The following is a 25,779-nucleotide window of genomic DNA, read 5'->3' as shown; positions in this document are numbered from 1 at the left end:
GGTTTCTTTATTCTTTCCTCATTTGGTTTAATCCCTTTTTATGCATTCAGTCTGATTTTACCATGATCCAGCAATAATTGCATCTTTCATCCTTAGGAGTGTCTCACTAGGGGTTGGAGTGATAGTGCAGCAGACAGGGTGCTTTCCTTGCAGGAGGCCCACCTGGGTTTGATCCCTGGCCCCACATATGATCCCTGGATTGCCAACAGGAATGATCCCGAGCACAGAGCCTCGAGTAAGGCTGTGCATTACCACACAGTGAAGAAACAAAAAAGTTCCTTGTTAATAAAAAAGCACAGTAGTACTGTCCTCCCGTTCATCAATTTGCTCTAGCATGCACCAGTAACGTTTCCATTGTGAGACTTGCTACAGTTTTTGGCATATCGAATACACCGTGAGGAGCTTGCCAGACTCTGCCACGTGGGTAGGATACTCTCGGTAGCTTGTCAGACTCTCTGGGAGAGGCAGAGAAATCAAATCCGTGTCAGCTGCATGCAAGGCAAAAGTCCTACCTGCTGTGCTATCGCTCCAGGCCGTTAATAACAAAATTAAGTAAAAATTTTCTACATATTTATGACCTTTTATACTTAGCCTTGCTAATCTTGCTTAATTTTGTCCTCTACTTCCCCAACCCAGAGAACCCATATTTCATATTTTTGATTATTATAAAAATAATCCTCATAAATGTTGAGTTAACTATTTTCTCCCTTAAATCTCCTGATAGTCTACATTCAGAAATTAAATAACTAACATATTTTATTGTAGGGCTAATTAGAATTCCTTGTGTTGTGGTTCTTTTTATATTACCAACCTCTGTCTTAAGATTGGGTACTTTAAAAAAAAACTCTCTAATATAAATTTTGAATGTGTTAAGATGTCTGCCAAAGACTTTCTTAATCTAAAGGAAGTTGGGCATTACTATTAAAGAAACAAAAAATATGGATAACTTCTTAACAATGCGTTGTTTGTATTGAAGATGTAGGTGCCATCTCATGTTTGGTAATGGCTGCTGCTGCATTCAATTTGTAGCTTTTACAGTATCAAGAAGTAATTCCCCCAAATATCTCCAATTTATAGATAGAACAATGAGACTGAGTTAGGTTCTAGTAATCTCCCATTAGTCACAAACCTGGTAAGTGCAAAAACCCAGATTCCTCCTCAGGTACCTAAATCTCGGGACATATACTCCAATCTGCTTGCTAGTGGGTCTCATTCTGCTTTTGCCCTCAACATTACAACAACTACTGTGATTCATAAATAGGGAGGGTATTACAGAGCATATGTGTTTTGAAAAACAAAAACAAAAGAAAACAAAACAAGCACTTGGTTGTTCCTAATCCATAAGCACTTGGTTTCTCCATGGACTTCGTCCACGGAGAAGTGGACAAACCACTTATAGATAAAAATTGCTTCTTCTGCTTAGATATAATGCCAATGCTTTCTATTTATTTATTTATTTACTTAATTTTTATTTTTTATTTATTGAATCACTGTGGGAAAAGTTACAAAGCTTTCAGGTTTAAGTTTCGGTCATGCAATGATAAAATACATTTCCCTTCGCCAGTACTTATTTTTCACAACCAAGAACCCCAATATCCCTCCCCTCCCAACCCTCTGAATGCCTGTGAGGCAGATGAATTCTAAATAATACTCTATCTACTTTGATTAGATTCATTGCTTTGACAAAAGATGCACTATTATTGTTTAGAGTTTACACCCCAAAATCAGACCTGCTGAAAAGGTATTGTGAAATAATTTGTTTTCTACAGCTGGTTATAAGAACCAAATGGTGTCGCGCAGCCGCAATGGCATTTTGGATTTCTGATATTTTACTTATTAAGCCTGGAAGTATTTCTGATGAGAGCCAGATAATTATAAGATTGGTTTCTGTGGCTCTGGAGCCATGGCTGTGCCGGAGAGCCGCTCGTGGGGGGCAACCCGTGACCTCCGTAGGGCGTGAAGCTAATGCCAATTAGCTTTCTAAAGCTCACTTCACTTTCAATTAAAAAAAATTATTGAGCAACTTACATATCTAATAAAAAGAGAATATATACATATATATGTACATATATGTATACTATTCCATTTCTATTAAGACATTTCCCCATAAATGATCATGATTTATTGTTAGTGTTACTCCCAATCTCCTTGGGAAGTTACAGGTAAATTTAAAGACCCAGGTTTAGATCGTTTAAACTGCATCCCTTGCTTCTGAATACAAGGCCAATAATTGAAATCGGAGCTCTTAAATTCCTGGAAGCAAGCACTCCATTAAGCACAGCTGTCTCCCTAGCACTACCATATGGCACCACTCTAGGGCTTTTCAGGAAAGAGTGGCCCCAGGGTGCATGGGAAATGTCTTCTTCAAGAACAGAGGCTAGAGATGACCTTGTATGCAAGGGGGTTAAGCTGCAGTGAGTGAAGGAGCTGGGCACTTTGAAAATTGTAGAGAACTATCTCAAGAACCATTGGTTGGTTCTGTCTAAGATATCTGCCTTTATCTTCACTTTGTGGTTGTTTTCTAACATACTATATTGGGAAATGGGTGCATTTACAACTCCAGATGCATTTCTATAATTGCTATTTTCATTGCATCTCTTGTTCTGGCTACTCCCTACTCAGAGGTAAACCCAAAAAGCCTTATCAGAGCAAGTGTGTGTGTGTGTGTGTGTGTGTGTGTGTGTGTGTGTGTGTTGGGTGTGAGTCGGGTAGGAGGGGGTGCAGGGAGGTGACAAATGTTCCTTTTATTTTCTTTCCTATTCAGTGGTAAGGTCTTAGAGACAAAGAAATAGGCTAATGAATATATATCCACGGTTTAAAATGTAGCATGAAGTAATGTATGTGTGGATAAAGTAAATGTCAATATCCTTTTAAAATTAAAGAAGACAGGAAGCTAAAACTGAGTCTTCAGACAGCAATTGCAACAAATAGGAAAGAGTCTCTAATCGTACTATATACATGTTAGGTTTAATCTGTAAAACCTCTTCTATATATCTTTTTACCCAAATATAAACTAAATCTTTACAGTTCTACAAACCCTAGGTGTGATCATTCATTGTTCTAATAGTTATGTCTAAAATAATGATACATGGCTGTTTTATTGCCTGGATATTGATTTTGTATATGCCTTGAGGTAAAGCTTTGTAATCACCACATTTAACCTCAGGTCTTGAAGATTTGTTCCTCTTACATAATTAGACTCTGAAATATGTGCATTGTCTTGGGAGGTATTTTTTTTTCTTTTTAAACCAAATTAGAAACTGACACCTAAGGCTGGGAACCTGTATTTCAGTTATTAAAAGTAATTGCTCTTAAATTGCCAGGTACTGTTATACCTTGTATATAAACTCATACCTTCTTCACAACACCTCTTTTATATTCTATATTAACTGTATTAGGCACTATCTCATCTCTTTGTGTATATGACGGGCTTGAGACACACAAGAACTTCATGATCTGAGCATGATTATACCAATAGAAATCTAGCATCCAAGTTTATGTTTGTACCTATATCTACTGCCTCTTGCCTAAAAATTCTTTCAATAAACTTTACCTTTCTAAAGTATTTTTAAAAAATAGCAAAAATAAATTAATATGACTGTATACTTTTCCTTTACAATCAATATTATTCTGCAATTTCTGCTAAATGGAATTATGCATTTATTTTTGCATGCAGAGTATGCATGCAAATAAATATGAGATGTTCAACACATTAAGATCAAATAGCATTTTACTATTAGTGGGATTATTTTATTCATTAGATAAAGCACATCTATTTTTATCTAAAAAATCCTACAGGGAAATACATAGTGCCTTTAGAATTTAAGACATGTCTTTATACAGAACCAAACTAGTCTTCAATAGGAAGCTTGGCTACTTGGGATCGGGTGTTGGTGGGGTGGGGATGGGTAGATAGGACAGGGAAGGAAATAATACAACCATAGTGGAGGAAGTATTCAACCTGGAGGAGAGAGGTGCTGAAAGGTATTAAGTTCCATGAATGAACATATCATCAGCAGTACTGTGAACATGGTGCAAAAACTGTGGGCTTTTTTTTTTTACGTTGGTGGAGGAATTGTACACTGGTCAAGATATTGGTGTTGAAATATCGTACGCCTGAAACCGAATTCTGAATAGTTTTTTAATTCACGCTGACTAAATAGAAAATACATTATGCAAATTTTAAAAAAATAAAACAAAAGGAATAGTAATGTCAAGGAAATAAAAACTAACTGAAAATTTGTGAAATACAGGTTAAAAGAGGCAAATTTCTCATACTGAGACTAATGTGGTCATATCACTCTACGGACAAATTATTGATTTAGAAGCATCAGTATTTTGAAATTATTTTTCTCAAGTTTTCTAAAATTATGTGTACATTTTAAAAAATCATTAAATCACTTAATCCAATCACTATTAAGCTGAAATTTTCTATTATTCATTAATTACTCTATTTAACAGGGATTTATACTGCCTTCTATAAGCCACTTTAAACCTATCAGTAATTCAGAGAAAGTCCTTGTAGTCTAATCTGGAGATGAGAAGTCTACCAGATATTCTGAGACAGTCTCTTTTCCTAAGCGTGGCTCCTATATGCTTAGATAACATTATTAATCTTGTCTCAAGATTAAAGATTTTCCATGACAACTAAAACTTATTTATACAAATGTATCTTTTGGAGAGCTTGATACATATAAAAGAAATACTGAAAGAAAATTGTAATTAATAACTTATTTTCCAACATCCTAATTGTTGGGATTAAGTGAACTACAATTTTACTGTTTTTCTGTGAGCAGTGTCAAAAATTATGTGAATAAATATACAAACAAAACAAAGTACAACATAATAGGATATAGATAAATCTGTTAAAAGAGCACTTGTTTATGACTAAGTTCTTTAATGAATAAATATAACTACTGTTGTATTTGCCAGGTCTTTCTTGGAGATATCTACTGATATCAGACACAAATGCTGGGCAGGTGGCCAGATAGAATGGAGGTGGCCTTCAAACTGAAAGAAAATATGGGAGAAATAAGCAACAGGGTGAGAAGGTTCCAGAGAGATAGTATAGTTCTTGGGTATAGTATAGATAGTATAGTATAGTTCTTGGGTAAGATAGTGTAGTTTTTGCTTTGTACGCAGCCCATCCTTGTTGTATCCAGCATCCCATAGGAGTGATCCCTAAATGCAGGGCCACAAGCAAGCCCTGAAGAGTGTTGCATGTGTCTTCCCAAATAGAAATCAATTAGGCGACTATTTACCAACAGTCTATACGCCAATCTTAGAGCACCCTCAGACACTGACAACCTAGCTGTCTGGCATGTGGAGATAAGTAACCTGATCTTGTTCTCAAAAGAGGGAAGCTCCAGCCTCAAGATCAAACTGTCCTTTCCTCCTTTATTATGCTAATTGGATTTACCTAACTTAGAAGTTCATACTTTCATTGCAATTTTTAATACAGCCTGGAAGAAAAACAATCCAGGAAAGAACATGGTACTGAGACTCAGCTTACTAAGGTATTTGTACTTCCATCCTATGCCGTGTTGACCTCTGTAATCTCCATATGAAGTGAATATGGTGACAAAGGACACAACCAAGCTTGCTAGGAATGTTGAAAAGAGAGATTCTTAGACTTTATAGCCCCACTGTGCAGGCATTTTCTAGAGGGTGCAGCATTTGTCCTTCTTAAATATGTTGGAACACACAACTTAAGTCTTTTCAATTTCTTCCCTATTACTGATTAGAACTGAAAAGACTCCCACTAGCTTTCAGGGTCAGTCAGAAAATAAATCTAAAGTTAAGGTAAAAGTGAACGTCTAGTTTAGGCTGTATTTCCTTCCCTCCCTTATTGAAGTTGCTCAATTTCTTGATTAACATGACAATTTGTGCATCATAAATTTTTTTAAACCGCTCTTTTCTCCCTACTCTTTTTCTTGCTTTTAGCAGTTGGGATTAGTGAATAGTAGGTTCTCTTAATCATATCCTGATCTAAACATCTAAATAGTCACTATAACCAAATTTATCCATGAAGTAACCATACATGATAGGTTTAAATATTGAGGAATCTTGCATTGCCAAATAAATTTTCTTCATTCATGGTAAAATTCAACCAGAGACAAAAAACCAAATGATAATTTAGGGCAGAGAGGAGTTTCAAAAGACTCTATATGGATAAATTTATATCAATGTTTTTATGAATATATAACAATATATATGTATTCTCTGTAACATATATTTCACAACAGATTGTTGCCCATCTTTATATAAGGGTTTTCCCATGAATACTTCTGTTTTATGTCAAAATCATTGCCATTTCGAAGTCCAACATGTTTGAATAATTCAAATGTCAGTTGCTACAACACAAACATTAGCATTATCACTCAGAAGATAAACCCCTGTAGGGTATGTCCCCAAACCTTTTAAAAAATGATTTTTGTGAACATTACCCTAACAGCTTAAATTAGGTCATTTATTCACCAAGTTGGAATATCTTTTGATATTGTCCTAATTATCTGGATTATGTCATTTTCATTATTTCCTGGAGACTAAGTTGGGATATAAGAAGTTAAATTTAACTTGGACAGTTTCTGCTATTAACACGCTGTTATTCGTCATCGATTGCCTCGAGCAGGCCCCAGTAACGTCTCCTTCATCCTAGCCCTGAGATTATATTCAAGGCTCTTTAGGAGAATGAGACCCATCAATGTTACTGGTATTTGGCATATTGGGTACGCCACGGGGAGTTTGCCAGACTCTGCCGTGTGGGCAGGCTACATTCGGTAGCCTGCCAGTTTGTCCAAAGTAGGAATGAGATAACACGCTAACTAACATTAAACTCTATAAAGATTGGTAGGGTCTCAAAGAGTACGTATTCACTAAATCCTTTGAGCTAGGACGTGCAGTAGTGTGATAACTAACAAGCTCAGTATATGTGAATTATCTCCCATTGACAAGTCAAGTAAGAGGACTCAGAGTCTCCATTCTGTAAATGAGTGTGTTTGTGTGTGCAACTCCATTTATATAAATAATGAGTCTACATTCTAATAAGGTTTTCTTTTATGCTTTCTACATTTCAATTAGTTACCATATTGTTATATGCACTTTTTAAACAAATCAATGTGATCCCCATGAAAAAGGTCTAGGAATTAGAGACTTTTCTAGGAATTAGAGATTTGCCTTTCCAATATCTAAAGTCCCAGGTACTGAGAGTGATACCGAGAGTATTGCAGGGTGATACCATTTCACCGAAACTCTTCAGTGCCACCCTCGAGAACGTCATGCAACTACTGGAATGGGAATGAATAGAAGTGAACATAGACAGTCAGCAACTACACCACCTCCACTTTGCTGATGACATCATTCTAATAACACCAAGATTAGCAAAGCAGCACAAATGCTGGCCGACTTCGTGAGTGTGGAAAGGTCGGACTATAGCTGAACCTCACGAAGACAATGTTTATGAGAAACAGTCTCATTCCTGGTGTTCCATTTGCTCTCAACAGAATGACCATCTCCGAATGCAACAGTTATGTGTACCTAGGTCAAAAAGTCAACATGACGAATGACCTGGCACCTGAGTTGCACAGGAGGAAGAGAGTGGCTTGGAATGCCTTCAAGAGCATCAAAGAAATAGCTAAGAGGGCAAAGAACCTCTGGCTCCAGGCACACCTCTTCGATTCCACTGTTCTTCCTGCATTAACATATGCCTCAGAGACCTGGGCCCTACGAAAACAGGATGAGAATGCTATACGGGTCTCCCAAAGAGGAATCGAAAGAGCTTTCCATGGAGTATCACTCAAATGAGAGAAAGAATCGGAGTTCTGACCTCCGTCGACGATCAAGAATCAGGGACGCTGTCTCCTTTGCCAAAGTGTCAAAAATCAGATGGGCTGTACAAGTAATGAGATTTGGAGATGACTCCTGGACTAGAGCCGTTACTGACTGGATTCCATGAGACATCAAAAGATCGCGTGGAAAGTATCATGTTAAGCGAAATGAGTCAGAAAAGAGAGGGATAGACATAGAAAGATTGCATTCATCTGGGGAACAGAAAGTAACAAAATAGGAGATTAACACCCAAGAGTGGCCGAGATTAATACCAGGAATTTTTCTCCATGGCTTGGAGGCCAGCCACACACTCTAGGGGAAAAGGGAGCTCAGATAGAGAAGGTAGCACCAAATAAAGGGTGTTGGGAGGATCCTCCCAGGATGGGAGAAGCATGCTGAAAGTAGACTATAGACCAAACATGATTGCCACTCAATGCCTCTTTTGCAAACCACAATACCCAAAAGGAGAGAGAGAACAAAAGGGAACGCCCTGCCACAGAGGCAGGGTGGGATGGGGGTGGTGAGGGGTGGGAGGGATACTGGGACCCGTGGTGGTGGAAAATGGGCACTGGTGAAGGGATGGGTACTTGATCATTGTATAACTGAAATCCAAGCACAAAAATTTGTAAGTCAGACTTCTTGGTCAAGATCCTGAACAATCGGTTTGAGGATCTTCATGTTCCTAAAATGAACGAACGCCATTGGGCTACACTAGCACACGGTAGGGACGAATGGAGATGTTACTGGCTCCCGCTCAAGCAAATCGATGAGTAACAAGAAGTCAAAGTGATCAGCTACCGAGAGTATCCCGCCCGCATGGCAGAACCTGGTAAACTACTCATGGCTTATTCTGGCCCAAAACAGTAACAATAACAGGCCTCATTCCCCTGACCCTGAAAGAGCCCCCAATACACCACTGAGTTACACTAGCATGTGACAAGGACAATGGAGTTGTTACTGGCACTCCCTCCAGCAAACTGATGATCAAAGGGATAACAAGTGACAAATGACAAAGTCCCAGGGAATGTTTACTTTATACAAAATAGGGGATATTGGTGTTGTAGTTGGGAAAAAGAAAATTCATTTATTGAACTTGCATCAGAAATTGTTGATCATATTACAAAATGTGTATACTATGAAAGGATCATGAAGATAGCATGAACACAATTTTCACTGTTTTTGAGAAAACTGAACTTTGGAGAGAGTAACGCACACAATATCACAAAACTAGAAGCAGGCCAAGTTAGGAAAAAAATCAATGATTATTATTTTATAAAATCCAGGCATTTTTTTTTTTTGCTTTTTGGGTCACACCCAGCAATGCTCAGGGGTTACTCCTGGCTCATACACTCAGGAATTGCTCCTGGCAGTGCTTGGCGGACCATATGGGATGCTGGAAATCGAACCTGTGTCGGCCATGTTGGCAGTGTGCAAGGCAAACACCTTACCCGCTGTGCTATCGCTCCAGCCCCCAGGCATTGGTATTTAATGTTTTATTCTATCATAAATATAAAAGGACCTTTGCTTTTATGTGTGTCTTATGCCAGGGCTTCTTAAAATATTTCCATTTGCAACTTCGTTTCACCCAAGAAATTCAATATAAGTAAACACTGCAAGAAACACCTAGGATTCATTACATGGTTGATTTTGAATTTATTTTTGGTTGTTGTGAGTTCTGAAACCTTTTACTGTTGCCAATTTTTTGCTGCCCCCACATTTTGTTACTCAACTCTATACGGGATCAGGACCTACAGCTTAAGAAACTAGGCCTTGTGAAACAAAACTGCTTTTCCATGAATATTAAAAATTTATGTCTTTGTTTAAATAAAATGACTTTTAAAATTCTCAAATTTCAAATTATATGTAAGTATGCCCCAGATCATAAAATGAATATAATAAGGAAATGACGACTCATATAGGCCTTGGAGACTTATTTAATCTTAACTTGCTCAAAAATCAACAAGGCAGAGCAACATCTATAATGGAACATTCAGCATCTATTGTTTTTTTTTCTCTTTTTGGGTCACCCTTGCTGTGCACAGGGATCAGTCTTGGCTAAGCTCAGGGGAATAGATATGTTATGCTGAATAGTCTGCTAAGAAAGCAAATGCTTTATTGTACTATCTGTACTATCTCTATGGCTCCCATAATCTATTACTTTACAAACAAAAATATCCACTGACCACTAAAAAATTAAGTTCAGGAAAATTATTTTCATAATTATCAATTCTGCCTTATCTAGGCAGATACCTAAGATCTTATTTCTACAATTTATACAATTAGTATCTTATAGTACAGACATTTCACACTTGTGCCATCAGGTCCTCGATGGATGCATCAGATGCCAGAGTACATGCACTGGAAGAACAGTCATTTTTGTCTTTCTTCATTTTGACAGCCTAGTTCGGCCTTGAGATTTTATCAGCCTCTCCTTCCACATCCTTCTCAATGCTGCCATATTCAGGGTCAGGGAAATGAGACTCATTGTATTTACTGTATTGGCATATCGAATACACCACGAATAGCTTGCCAGGCTCTGCCATGTGGGTGGGATATTCTCAGTAGCCTGAAAACACAAATAAACTTTATAGGTGTTCCTATTCAGGCATATGTGCTGGTATGATACTCTCAGTAGCCTGCCGGGTTCTCGGAGAGCGAGAACTAGAGAATAAGAAGCCTGGGAGCTTGGTGTTATAGTCTCTGGATCCTGGCCGTTGATGGCGTTACAGGGCAGTTGGTGGGTGTAACTGTCTATACCACCTCCGCTTTGCTGATGACATCGTTCTAATAACACCAAACATCAGCCAAGCAGCACAAATGATGACCGACTTCAACCGTAATTGTGGAAAGGTTGGATTACAGCTGAATCTCACAAAGACAATGTTCATGAGAAACAGTCTTGCTCCTGACATTCCCTTCTCTCTATGGAATGACGATCTCTGAATGCAACAGTTATGTGTACCTGAGTCGAGAAGTCAACATGACGAATGACCTGGCACCTGAGTTGCACAGGAGGAAGAGAGTGGCTTGGAACACCTTCAAAAGCGTCGAAGAAATAACTAAGAGGACAAAGACCCTCCAGCTCCGAGCACATCTCTTCGATTGCAATGTTCTTCCTGCATTAACATATGCCTCAGAGACCTGGGCTCTATGAAAATAGAATGAGAACACTATTTGGGTCTCTCAAAGAGGAATCGAAAGAGCTATGCTTGGAGTATCATGCTTCACTCAAATGAGAGAAAGAATCCGGAGTTCCGACCTCCGTCAATGCTCAAGAATCAGGGATGCTGTCTCATTTGCCAAGGCATTGAAAATCAGATGGGCTGGACACGTAATGAGATTTGAAGACGAACGCTGGACTGGAGCCATTACCAACTGGATTCCACAGGACATCAAAAGATCGCATGGCCGCCCACCTATGAGATGGTCAGACTTCTTTGTCAAGACCCTTAACAATTGGTTTGAGGCTCTTCGTGTTCCTAGAACGAGCAGAAGACATTGGGCTATACTATCACACAACAGGGATGAATGGAGACATTACTGGTGCCTGCTCGAGCAAATCAATGAGTAACAGAATATCAAGTGATCAAGTTATCCTTATCTAGGCATTTAGTGACAATTTGCTAAAATTCTACTATGGGTTAGGGTTAGGAAAAAATGCCAGTAATAGTTAAATATTATTAATTTCCAAAAAGCACATGAAAAATAATACTTACTCCATAAACAAATAATTTCATAGGCACATACAGATATTCTGGAATCACATTTTAGCATTGCTTCTTGGAAAGTACTTAATACCAGATTGGAATTTACCTTTTTGGAAACAGTTCATGAAGACTTCACTGCTGAAACGTGAAGAGGACTTTATTAAATAGAAATTTTACTTCTGAGATGCAGTATATGCTTTAGATGACGACATTAAGTTGCAGACAACATATATGATATATATGTATTTCCACTGTTCTCCATCCAAGTTAATAAAATAGTTTGTTGGTCTTTTAATCAAAATGCGCTGATTATAATTATGTATATTATCCTTTGCTCGATTTGCTCGAGCTGGCCCAGTAATGTCTCCATTGGAGACTTTGTTGTTACTGTGTCTGGCATATCGAATACTCTCGGTAGCTTGCCGGGCTCTCCGAGAGGGGCGGAGGAATCGAACTCGGGTCGGCCATGTTGGCCGCTTGTAAGGCGAACGCCCTACCCGCTGTGCTATCGCTAACTTTCTCTTTAACTGACATCAGATTTATTTTGTATCAATCTATATATACTTATATCTGTATATACACATATACAGTAGTGCCAGGGATTGGAACCAGAGCTTCACATATACTAATACAAGGTTTTCTTTCTGTTTTATTGTTTTGAGTCCACACCTGGCAGTACCTAGGCTTACTCCTTCCTCTGTTCAGCAATCATTTCTGGCAGGCTTGGGATAAAGGATGTCAGGGATCGAATCCACATTGGTTGGATACAATGCAAACACCATGCTTGCTGCACTATCTTTCCACCTATATAATTATCAGTTTTATAGTATCTACAGAGCCATCATATAGCTGTCTTTTGTTGAGTAACATAAATGTTTTATGATTATAAAACAACCAAACTATAATGGACCTAAAGGGTAATTGATTTGGTGTCTAATTACTGAAAGAAAAAAGAACTCAATAATATTTGTGTCAAAATTAGCATTTCTATCCTTGGTTTTCCCATTGAAAAAAATCTACTTGATCATGAAGAAATTAATATATTTTAAAATTATTTAGAAATACATTTCTAAGCCAATTCTAGACAGAAAGCATAGAAATTTGAGGTATTCGTAATTAGACATTTCACAGTTTAGACAAGTTTTTTTCCTTGGGGTCATCAAAAAGAATAGCATTACTGAGTTTTGACAAGTTCTTGGACTTCCTTGAATCTGTTACTTAATCTGTGAAAGAGTTAATACTTACTATTTAGTTGTAGTTAAAGTCAGTTAAAGAATAAAATGACACAATGTATGTAAAAACATTAAAATGCAATGGAAATTTTATTGATTTAATTTTACTTTATTATTGATCCTGCAAACTACTTTTATTTTTTCTCCTGAAAACTACATTTATACTCCTTCTAATATTTTTTCTTTCCTCTAGTTTGTCAGATACCTCAACAATGAAAAATACTGTAAAACTCTAGGTGGGCAGTTAGGCAATGACAAAGGCAGTGTTTTTAATTTTCTAATATTTAGTTTTAATCACACTTTTCGAGTTCTTAACAATTTTCGAGGGAGGACCATTAATTCATAACTGGTTTAGCATGTTATTTAATGCAATGTGGTGTCATGACTGTTTACCCTGCCCCAGATAACCTTCAAACATCTAGCACAATTTGTTCATATGTAGAATTAGAATGACCTGCATTTTAAGTGTTATAATCCAAGGGGAAACTCTAATTTTAGGAATTCTAGAAATAGAAATAATTAGGAACAAGGGCTAGAACAGCAGTCAAGGGACTAAGAATCTATTCATGATTTTGTATTACCTATATTGTGATTTTAGGTAATCACTAATAGTTTAAAGCTGTAATTTTCTCATTTGTGATACAAGAAAGATTCAAACCTGGTCTGAGATTTTCTTAGACTTAATCTGGAACTAAGAAATTTCCTCACTTAAAACAAAAAAATGCAGAATGTCCTGACCCAGTGCCAGGCTGTCTTCACCAGGGCACCTTGGTGGGGGACGGATTGAGTTTCCTTCCCTGCCCCAAGCAGAACCCCAGTAGCCAAAAACCTCCAGAACCCAGCCATAGCCATGCTCAAGGCTGCTCTGCACACACTCAGAGAACTTTACCCATGAAGGAACCAGCAGAGAAACCCAGGTATGCGGGACCCGTGGCTGAGATCTCCAAGCCCGCTTGGATCAGGACTGAGCCTTCTTCCCCCAGATTCCCAGTTTTCCAGTAGCTTGGCAGTCACACCCACAAACTGCCCCTGGATCATCCCATCAACGGCCAAGATCCAGAGACTATAAACTAAAGTTCCAGAAAGAGAGTGATGCAGTATTTCCTGGAGCGCTCGGCCACTGATGTACCTAAAGTAGTACACATTTGTTTGGTTTTAACATACTTGCTTGTATTCTCTTATATATGGGCTTAAATGGCTCCAGAATGAAATACAACAACTTTCACACACTTCCCTCTTACTCTGGTGGGAAGATACTTGCTGGTGGAATGGGTGTTTGAATATTATCTGTAATGAATAATTGTGAACTACTTTATGAAAATAAAATGTATAAAAATCGCAAAAAAGAAAAAAGAAAAAATAAAGGACACATTGGAACTGGAAAGACAACTCAAAGGGCCACAGCTCCTGCTTTGCACTGCAGGAAACCTAGGTTCTATTCCTGGGACTGATGGTGTGGTCCCCTAACCACCACCAGGAGAAAACCCTGATCCCTAGAGCACTGCTGATGTGGTGCTCAAACAAAACACAGCCTAACTAAACTATTAATTAAGATAAGATAAAAAGATAAAGGCCCTCCCGTTGTTCAGTTGTTCATCGATTTGCTCGAGCGGGCTCAGTAACGTCTCCATTGGAGACTTTGTTGTTACTGTGTTTGGCATATCGGATACGTCATGGGGAGCTTGCCAGGCTCTGCCATGCGGGCAAGATACTCTCAGTAGCTTGCCGGGCTCTCCGAGAGGGGTGGAGGAATCGAACTCAGGTCGGCCATGTTGGCTGCGTGCAAGGCAAAAGCCCTACCGCTGTGCTGTCGCTCCTCCAACCAACTTGGTGGTGATAATAATCGCTAACTCATGTTTGAGTGTTTAGTCCTGTGCTAAATGCTTCAGTGGATGACACCACTTAACCTCTTGGCAATTTATGAAGTTGTGACTAACAGCTGCCCCACATGGGGAAACCTTAAACTATTAATTAAATTTTAAAAAATGTTGTTTGAAAAATAGCCTGTGCTGGACACATATACTGAGGGGAAGACAACTGTAATATCTTCTATGCCTTCCAAAAGAAAGAGTAAAAAATCCCATTTCAGATCCCTTCTACTTGACAAGTCTAAAACACACACTTACACACACTTATGGTTTGTTCACAGATTAAATCCCTTCCATTGTAACATGGATATACACATTTAGAAATAGAATTCCTTCGAAATCGATTTCCGAGTGTTTTTTTCCCCTCATAATCCAGTCTACATTGGCCTTTTTGTTTTTATTATCTCTTTAGATTCTTTACCTCACACTCCACCACTCTCACAGAACAATGCATTCTACTTTCTTAAACATTCTGTTCCAAATATTCCCTCTCTCTTGCCTCATTCGGTCTCCACAGGATACTCCTGGTTGTCATGGGTGCTATCCCAAAGAAATCATCCATTTGTTTGTTTGTTTTGGTGCCACACTCACTAGTGCTCAGAGATTACACCTGGTTCTGTGCTTAGTGATCATTTCTGACAGCCCAGGGAACCATATAGGTTGCGAGATGTTGTACACAGTTTGGCCATACACAAGGCATCTGCTTTACCCACTGTACTATCACTCTGGCACAAATTTAGTATATGTGCTGTGAAGCAAGCACTTTGATTTTTGTGTGGTTTGTTTGTTTGTTTGTTTTGTTTGGGGGTAATATCCATTGGGATTCAGAGCTTACTCCTGGCTCTGTGACACGGGATCATCACTTTATTGGGTGCCAGGGATCAAACCTGGGTCAGCTGCATGCAAGAACATATTCCTTTTAGGTAGACAAACATCATGTCTTCTACACACACAATTTTCTTTTTTATTTCCTTTTATTTTTCATGAAAGGAGTTTGTGTATTTTCATGGCAAAAGAAACTCCAGCTGAAATAAATATATACCCCATCGAATGGAAAAATGTACTTACACACAATACATCAGATAAAGGGCTAATATCCAACAAATATAAAGCTCTCACAAAGCTCAAGAACAACAGTAAAAATATATACATATTAAAAATAGGGAGAGGAGAAAAACAAATAATTCCCCAAAGAAGACATTTGGATGACTGACAGGCATATAAAAAGTGTTCAGTGTCACTTACTATCAGGGAAATGAAAATCAGAACTACAATGAGATGTTGCCTCACACCAATGAGAATAGCACATATCAAAAATACCAGAAATAACAACTGCTGGTGGGGAAGTGGTGGGAAAAAAAAACAAAACAAAAACCCTCATTCACTGTTGGGAATATCAGCCTCTATGGGGATTTCTCAAAAATTTTTAGAATTGAGTTTCCATCTTACCCAGCATTCCACTTTTTTACATATACTTCCCAAATACAAAAACATTAATTTGTAAACATTCACACACACCTATGTTTATCATAGTGCTTAGTATAATAGCCAGGGTGTAGAAACAACTCAAGTGCCCAAAGAAATATGAGTGCATAAAGAAGTTGTGATACATACACACAATGGAATACTACTCAGCTCTAAGAAAAGATGGTGTCTTAAAGTTCACCGCCACAAGGATGGAAATGGAGGGCGTCATAATAAGTGAAATAAGCCAGAGAGAAAAAATGCTGGATTTTCTCACTCATCTGTGGAATGTAGAGAAACAAAAAAAAATAGACATGATAGTATGATTTAAAAAGCTCTTGATTTTGGAGTATAAAATTGACTAATAAGAGAGGGTAGAGGTGACATAAGGAAAATGATGGGGCAACAGTAAATGTATTAGAAGCATTCAGAACCATTGCAACCCTGTTACCTAAACTATAATTTGAAAGTAAATTATTATTATTAAATTATTATTTTATTTTTGGGACTACACCCACCAAGTGCTCCAGGCTTACTCCTGGCTCATCACTCTCGGAAGACATGCAGGACCATATAGAAGGCTGGGGATCAAACCCAGGTCAGCCATTTGCAAGGCAAACAGCCTTACCCACTGTATGATATCTGGAGTCCCAAAAAGTAAATTATTTTTTTAAATAGGGAAAACAAAAACATTGCCAGCTCCTCTCTATAATTTTGATTTAATCCATGTCAGATTTAAATAAGGTAATATGGAGATTGGGCTGGAGCGATAGCACAGTGGGTAAGGCGTTTGCCTTGCACGCAGCCAACATGGCCGACCCGAGTTCGATTCCTCTGTCCCTCTCGGAGAGCCTGGCAAGCTACCGAGAGTATCTCGCCCGCACGGCAGAGCCTGGCAAGCTACCCGTGACGTACTCGATATGCCAAACACAGTAACAAGTCTCATGATGGAGACGTTACTGGGCCCGCTCGAGCAAATCGATGAACAACGGGAGGACCTTGATGACCGTGATGAATGTGGAGATTGTGCTAACAACACCAAGTATAGTTGCCAAATAAAGACAAACTCAGAATCTTCCAAGAACCTGCCTGCGGGTATCATGAATTTAGGGAAGTTAAGGTAGAAGCTCCTCTCCTTATTCCATGTTATCATTAAGTTGGGCATTATCGAAGCATGTGTGAGGTAGCATGGTGCAATGGCAATGGAGTGAAAAGCAAAATGGTTAACCACTCCAATTTTAGCTCCTTGATTTAATTATCATGTGTCTCCAAAAAGATGTTTAGCTCTCTGAGCTACTATTTTGAAGATTTAAAAAAAATATAGGGGGATGGGGATAGATATTCAGGCAATCCCTTAATACAATTAGTATCTTCTGGAGTACTTCTGCTTCAGCATAACAGAATCATAAAGCTTAAATGCAATTGACTTGAAATTATACTGGAGGTTTTAACTAATTTCAATGCTATATATAGAATTAACTATATTTCAGGGCTTTAATGGGTTCTAGTACTACAGGGTAAATAACTAGGCATTGTATTCAGGAGTTAAAATCACTGTTTACTATCATCCTAACATGAAGAAGTTAAAAAAAAATCTTGATTTAAGCAACAACACCCTGGCTAGTGCAATTTGAACACCATGTCTTGATATTATTATGTTTGACAAAAACTTAATACAGGTTTTGTTTTCTTCCTTCTGGGAAGTACCCACCATTTCTTAATTGTAGCAAATAATAAGATTCCTTGATAGAACTAAATATCAAACCACAGAGTCAACAACATTGAATCATGAGACCTAAACTTTAAAAACCAAACTTTAAAAGGCACCTGTGGAGATGGCAGGCTAGGGGAGGAGAGAGGGTGAGACAGGGAACCCGGGAATGCTGGTGGAGGGAAGTTGACAACTAGTGGTGGGACCAGTGAGGGGATATCATATGTCTAAAATCCCACTATGAATAACTTTGTAAATCATGATCTTTCAATAAAATAAAATTTTGAGGAAAAAAGATTCCCATTCTAGATTAGGGAGTCACTGATGAGCACTGCCAGTATGACCCAACCCACCAATCTCCCAAATAAAATAAAAACTGCTTGAATTGATCTGGATTATCTAGCCTTAAAATTTAATGTATTTCCCACCCTCTTAACATATTTCTGTGCATTTATATTTCATTTTGAAATAATGCACTTTAGAAACAATCAGGAGGGACTCCTGAGTGCAGGAATAACCTCAGAACCTCTGAACATGAGGTGAGGTGTGCCTCCTCCAATCAAAAACCAACCAAAAGTCAACCAGGTGTGACTCTGGGAGACTGACTCTGCCCACGTGCTGGATCTTCCAAAGCTCTCCAGGGCTCAACTCCCATTCCTTTATTTCCTTTGTTCTCTGCGGGCAGAGTCTCCTGCCCCCGCACCTGGCTGTCCTAACCCAGGCCCCTTGGAGGGGCGTGGGTTGAGCTTCCCTCCCCACCCCGACCTGAGCCCTGGCAGCCGAAGACCTCCAGATCCAGCCACAGCCATGCTGAGATCACTCTCCACATGTCTGGATGAGCCTCATGCCTGGAGGGACCGGCAGAGGAACCCAGGCATGGGGGTACCAGGGATGGGATCTCTAAGCCTGTTCGAATTGGGACTGGGCCTTCTCCACCCAGATCCCCCATCTTCCAGTAGGTAGGTGTCACACCCACCAGCTGCCACCGGCTCCAGGTGGTCCAATCAATGGCCAAGGTTTAGAGACTATAAAACCCAGCTCCCAGAAGACATCTTATTATCTCATTCTTACTTTGAAGAACCCGGCCGGCTACCAAAAGTATCTGCCTGCACGGCAGAGTCTGGCAAACTTCCCGTGTTGTACTCAATATGCCAAATACCAGTAACAATGATGGGTCTCATTCTCCTAACCCTGAAAGAGCATTGGCTCTTTTAAAATCTCAGGGCTGGGAAGAAGGAGACATTACTGGTGCCTGCTCGAGGCAATCAACGAACAACAGGATGATCATGATCGTGATCGATAGCAGGGGCTGAGCGATAGCATGGGGCTGGAGCCATAGCACAGTGGTAGGGCATTTGCCTTGCGCGCAGCCAGTCCAGCCAAGCCGGGTTCAATTCCTCTGCCCGTCTCGGAGAGCCCAGCAAGCTACTGAGAGTATCTTGCCCATGGCAAAGCCTGGAAAGCTACCCACGATGTATTAATATGCCAAACACAGTAACAACAAGTCTCAAAATGGAGACATTACTGGGCCCGCTCGAGCAAATCGGTGAACAACGGGAGAGCAGTGCTATAGTGCTACACTATTGTCATTATACACTCCATCTCACACATGTTTCCTTGATATTGTTCATTTTATGCTAACCGAAGAGAGTAAGAGAGATAGATGAAGATGATATTCTTGTTGCTGTGTTTGTGTATGTATGTAAGAAAAATAAGAAAGTTCAAACTATCTATGTGTGTGTGTATATATATATATATATATATATATATATATATATATATTTCCTTCCAGAGGGTAGGGTACTCACCTTGCTTGTGGCCAACCTGTTTTCAATCCCTGAGACCCCATATGGTCTCCCGAGTGCTACTGAAAATAATTCCTGAGAGCAGAGCAAGAAGTAATCCCTGAGCATCACTGGATGTGACCCCCAAATAATCCAAAATTATATATTCTTACATTTAGGTTACTAAAAACTCTTTGACTTCAATAAATTAAATATCAGATTTATAATAAAATATATTTAATAAACCAGAGTATCTACACATATTTTTTTATTTATTAAGCATTTATATCTAGGAATGGGAAGATAACTCTAAGAAGGCTGAGAGCTCTTGTTTTGCATGATGATTCTCCAAATTCGATCCCTGACACTGCAAGTTCTCCAGCTCCACTCAGAGAGACTCATATGAAAAAAAAATTATCTTTTTAGCATACTTGGTAACGTTTCATTCACTGCATACTTAATTGACTTAAACCTAAGTCTTTTGTAATGAGTGCAACATTTGTGCAACTGAACACATGTGGGGTCATTTCAATGTTCTGCACAGTGGAAATGCATTAGGCAAAAATATGCAATCAACCTTATCACATGGAATGCAGAATTATTAAGTTAGAAAGACCTTTTACTAAATCTAGCCATGCTGCTTACTTGAATTGCCACCATATGTGATACATCTATCACTTAGAAAGTGGAATTGTAAAGGCAAATGAAGCATTTTTTTCCAAACACATTGTTATGATCTACTTTTCTGTTCAACCTCATAAGGTCTTAAATGTGCTTGATGGGGAGTTTCTTTCACAACGCAATCTGTCTTTCCTCAAGTTGAGCAATACAAAACTAAATTTTCAAACTTATAAAATGAGATGTGTTGAAAATCATGTTTTTTAAAAAGTCAATTTAAAATAGTGATATATTTAGTAACTGTCAACTATATGCCCCTTTATCTGCAAACAACTGACAGCATAAACCAAAGGTGTAAAAGGAATGAATTTCATTCAGTAACTGTTCATTTAGCATCCAATTTGGTGAAGAACAAGGACAAGATAACTTGATTTTAGAAGTTGAGTATCACCAGTGCCCACAGGAATATAATTAGACACCTACTGTCACTACACAAATGGATTGCCACTGTCCTGTTCTTTCTCTGCACTTGGTTACAGGACTTATTGGAAAGCTTGATGCTAACTAACAAATCGGCATGGGGAGAATGTGTAGTGTCCACCAACACCGAGTGTTTAGTCTGATATCAGGAAAAACTATAATTTTAGTCAATGTGCTCTTATCTTAATCTACATCTTCCAATTTTTACCAGTGAGAAATTACTGGAAGTAACTTTGCAACAAGCTGAAAGAAACAGTGTAAAAAGCATACACTCTGAGTTCACATTGGCTACTAAATTTCTTTTGTAAACTTGGGCAAGATGCTTAACTTTCATGAGTTTCAATTCAGTTTTCTTTGAAACATGGATAATAATGGCTTCTTTCTTACCAAGAATCTTTGAAGAGTGGACAAGATGGTACATGTAAAGAATTTTGATTTATTCTCATTGAGTGTTTCATGAAAGAAAGTCATACGTCATTGTTGTACAACTTGCACAAAGCACTCAATTATTTGCTCTTCTATTTAGAACTATGAAGATGAAAATGAACCTTGCAACCAAAGTTACTTCTAGAAATTGGGAAAAGGTAACTTCTGAACAATAAAAACTCCTCCCAAGAGTTTTTAGGAACTTTATTCCTTGTTAGGATTTAATTCCTTGAGATCATTCTAGAAGTAAATTTTTGAAAATATTTACTCAGATCAAGGACATTAATTGAAATTGAAATTTAGTTGAAAGAAGCTAAAATACATCACAAATGCCAATTTGAGGTAAGGAATATTGCTTTATGTCTTTCATGCTTTATTAGAATATTTTAAGTTATGAGTTAATTTTCTGTTCTATATGGATATATATGTGTATTTGTTTTTATAGTGTACAATTTCTGCTATATCTCAAAGAATGAGAGAAGTGGCTTGGCCAAAGTTACTTAGGTAGTATATTGTAGTGGTAGTATTTGAATTAGGCTAATATTATTGTGAGTTCTGGAATTTCATTAATAAATCATGCTACCTTTTCCCTGTCATAATTCTGTCTAACATAGTGTTAGCCTCTTTTGATCTCACTGAGAATTGTTTCCCCTTCAGTTTCCTAGTTAAAGTTGCTTCCTATTGCATCCATATCATGAGTAGAAATTCATGTGATATTACATGACATTCAATTATTTTTAGTATTATATGTTGCTGTGCTGGGTATCAAACTCAGAGTCTCACGCATGCAAGGCATGAAGGTTCTACCACTGAGCTGCTGAGCTATATCCCTGGCCTTGAATAACAATTGAAAGGAGTCTGACTTTTTTAAAGAAAAGCAAAGTTCAAGTTTTTCATGTTGTTGCTGACTTTAAACCCAGAGCCTGTTTTGTTCTGAAAATATGGTTCTTTTCACCTTTTTTTGGTTAAATAAAATATTGTTTGAAGTAATATAAAAGGTTCGAAATGTGTGCCTTGGACCAATAGCTGATGGCAAAAGATTCACTAATCTATCATTAATCCATTTTAGTTACCACTGTCTTAGAAAACTGTGCTGTAAAACAGAGCATCATTACTCCAAAGCATTATACTGACATTAATTCATGCTATATTTATTCATTCCTCAGAGAATATGCAAAACTCGTTTTCCCGAGCTTCAAAATGAGTCATTCCAAATAAATCGGTGGTGCACCCTGTCAACCCCTTAAGTAATTGTGCACTAATGTTTTCTCCCATTTTCTAGGTGCCTCTTCATGGTTTATCATATATTTAAGTTTCAGGGAGATGATTTGCATCCACTTGTACGGCTCTCCCTATTAAGTCTGTTACCCCCAAGACTTAATGTCATAAATGCCATTCTAAAACCAAAAATAGTCTTCAAATAATTGTTCTACGCATCACCCTGTGAAGGAGTTTGTAGGTTATGTCTAAATAGATCTAAATATATCTAAATAGATCAAGTAATATATAACATGACTTTGGACTATTCAATACTCCTTGGAGAGAAGTAATATGTATGACATATTTGTTTATGAGAATGCATTTCAAATGCATTATGAGGTGAAGGTACATATATTCCTGTTAAATATACCTCAAAATTCACACACAATTTTTGTTCTTTCTGTTTTTTAGAGGCTGTGGGGAGATGAACCACATGAGGTTGTGCTCAGGGTTTACTCCTGGCTCTGTACTCAGGAATCAGACCTATTGGAGCTCAGGGGACCACAAGGACTACCAGGGATCAAACCCAGGTTAGAACACATACGAAGCAAGTGCTTTGCCCACTGTACTATCTCTCTGGCCCTCATGCATATATTTTTAAAGGCACCTGCTTAATTCACTGTTTTGCACTGTCTTTCAAGAAAGTGCTTTTCTTGAAGCCATAAAGCTGCAATCCATATGTAATCAACTCTAGCTCAGGCTTCTTCAGCCTGGAGGTAGAACCCAGAAATGAACTGATTTCCTTTAGACAGATCCACCATCCAGATAAGAATGAAAAACTAGTACAAAACTAAACTACAGATTAGCTATTAGACAAATCAAGACAGACAGAATTGAACTTGAAGGCCAGTATCCCATGTTTTTGTTCCTTTGCTCTCTATCTTTCAACAAAATTACCTAAATTCTGGCATCAAAAACCACTGTGAAAAATGGAAAGGCAAAATAAGTGAATGAATGAGTTACTTTAAAGAAACAGATCTGTCTTTCTTCTTATCTATGGGTAGTGTATAAAGCAGTACCATTATTTCTCTGAGACTTATGCAAATCACATATCTGAAAACTGAAAATATTTTTAAAATGTGTGGCACCTAACATAATTACACAGCTAATATTTTCTACTAATATTTTCTATAAGAACAATCTAACAATGTTCCTTTCCCTAAGTTTTGAGGCAATATCTATCTAACAACACAGGCAAGCTTATGATCATCCAGTACAGAATAGCAATCTGCAGAATCTACAATATGTACTTGGAAGTGCTAAACCTCCATATTTGGCTGAGAAGACGGCCAGGGAAGGACTTCTATAATTAAGCAACAGTCTTATACTGCTTTACAACCAAGACTCTGATGAAATAAACAGCATCAATTTATGCCTAAACATCTGATTTTAGGAAACCTGTACAATGCATCTCAGGTAGACACTTATGATCTAATAAGCTTCTTGCTTAAAAATGTCTTCCAGTGAAACAGAGCACAGGGCATGGAATGACTGTACCTGTCAATCTTGATAACCTTCCCATAAATTGTTTCTCCCTTAAATTGTGTGTTCTGGTAAGTTGGAGATTCATTATGAACAATACACATGTAATTGTCTATCTGTAATACTGTTCATCATAGAACGTAGGCAATATACAAATGATGTAAAATACCACTGCATTATTTAGATAAATTATGCACCTACTGCTATCATAAATAAGGACATAAGCATATGTATGCAAGACATATGGGCATGAATATATTGTTGTATATTTAATTTTCGTTAACCATGGAAGAGGGCCTGATGCCCACAGCTTAGACCCAATTTTAGAAGCAGAGGTGAGCACCACAGTAATTATAATGGAAGGATTTTGTTGCTGTTTGGTGATGTGGAAACAGTCCATAGCCCTTACACTATGTAAACATCCCCAACTCTCATACACCGCAGCTGTGCATTTGAATTCGCATCTGAAAGCTCACCGAATTTTAGATGGGTTCTCCAAGACTGAAGACAAGGCTCCCAAAATACCTTTCTGCCCCTCCTGGGCCTAAGCGCACGCAGGCACCCAGGAGGGCAGGGACTAACCCGCACGCTCCCACCCAGCCAGGTACTCTTCCCGGCCAGCCACCCACAGCCAGTGACACCAGCGACACCGCCAGCGGGTATCACCTGGGCTTGCAGACACTGGCAGTCGTGCTCCCAGAGAGCTCCAGAGACACTGGGGGCAGGGGAGAAGGTTGGGCATCTGGGGACAGCGGCGCGCCTCCAACTCCACCAGTGCAGCCCCGCGGATCTGCATTGCCAAGGCGCGGGGCCAACTCACCTCCACGAAGTAGAAGCAGGGCAGAAGGGTGACGCTGTCCTTGATCACTTTCCCCTTCGGCCTCTCCTTCGCCGACATGCCTGCTGCCGGCCGGGGCCCGCGTCCGCCCCCGGGCGAGGTGTGCACGGCGTAGCCCTGGCGAGCGCTCTGCTCCCGCCGCCAGCGCCCCGCGCCGCTGATGTCACATTCCCCGCGGGCACCGCTGGAGCCAGCGCGCTGCATGCAGCGCCTCCGCCTCTCCCCACCCCTCTTTGCAGCAACTCGGCGCCTCCCGAGCCGCAGGTCGGCTCCCGCCCCGACTCTGGCTCCTGCACCCGCTGTCCTCCTCGAGAGAAGCCCAGTCTCCTCCTCCTCCAAGCTGTTGCTGCAATGGCTTCCCCTCCCCACCACCCTCCCTCTCAGCTCTCCACCGCCCTTGCTTGGGCTTCATGGGTGTCTGAGCTTGACGTCAAGACTCAAAAAGGGGGACGCACCCCTGAATTCTGCAGCAGAAGCCATCGGAGCTGCTCTAGAAGCACCACAACTCCCTGGGCAACGTCCTAAAGCCCTCCAGGAATAGTTGGCACTTGAGGGGTGCTGGGGGACAAGAGACACATCTCTGGCTCACTGAGCCACAGGAATGAAAACAGAGACCATCCCGAGAAGTAGGCTCCTGTGGGAACTCCTGAAAGTCTAGGGCTTCCAGGAATGATGTCCCTTCCTTGGAGGCTCTGCTCACAGTCCTCCTAGGTGCCTTCCGACCAACTGACAAACACTTCGTGTCAGTGTTCTGGGTGGCAGCTGTGTGGGTAGTGTCCCTTAGCCCTAAGGGCAGAGCACCCTCTCAGTTCACCACCCCACACAGCCTGTGACCCTTGCTGGCATTCCAATATTATCCATGCAAGGAAGACCTTCCTCAGACATTGGCTGCTCAAATCCTTCATCTCGCTGGTGTTTTGATTAACTGTTCTGAATTTTGTGGTTATTTTGGTAACCCAGCTGTGCCAGACGATATAAAAGAAAATAAACAGTAAATAGAAAACACGCATGACATGCATGAAATAACCTTCTTCCAGGGTGATTTCCAACAAGCCGGAAATATGCAATTTCCAGAAACTGAT

The 25,779-nt window shown here is 39.3% G+C and overlaps 1 protein-coding gene across 1 annotated transcript in view; it reads right to left on the bottom strand.

The window, feature by feature from the left end:
- The window catches only part of PLPPR4 (phospholipid phosphatase related 4), a 53,582-nt gene extending 28,726 nt beyond the window's left edge, over positions 1 to 24,856 (bottom strand). The window contains exon 1 of the mRNA XM_056139036.1: positions 24,680 to 24,856. Coding sequence (XP_055995011.1) covers positions 24,680 to 24,757 — 78 coding nt within the window. The 5' untranslated portion in view covers positions 24,758 to 24,856. The remainder of the gene's footprint in view (positions 1 to 24,679) is intronic.
- Between the last annotated feature and the right edge of the window lie 923 nt (positions 24,857 to 25,779).

The sequence above is a fragment of the Sorex fumeus genome, unplaced genomic scaffold, assembly GCF_029834395.1.
Source record: "Sorex fumeus unplaced genomic scaffold, SorFum_2.1 ptg000131l, whole genome shotgun sequence".
In the NCBI taxonomy this organism is placed as follows: Eukaryota; Metazoa; Chordata; class Mammalia; order Eulipotyphla; family Soricidae; genus Sorex; species Sorex fumeus.
The sequence above is the reverse complement of the archived record's forward strand: the minus strand, read 5'-3'. Positions and strand labels throughout refer to the sequence as shown.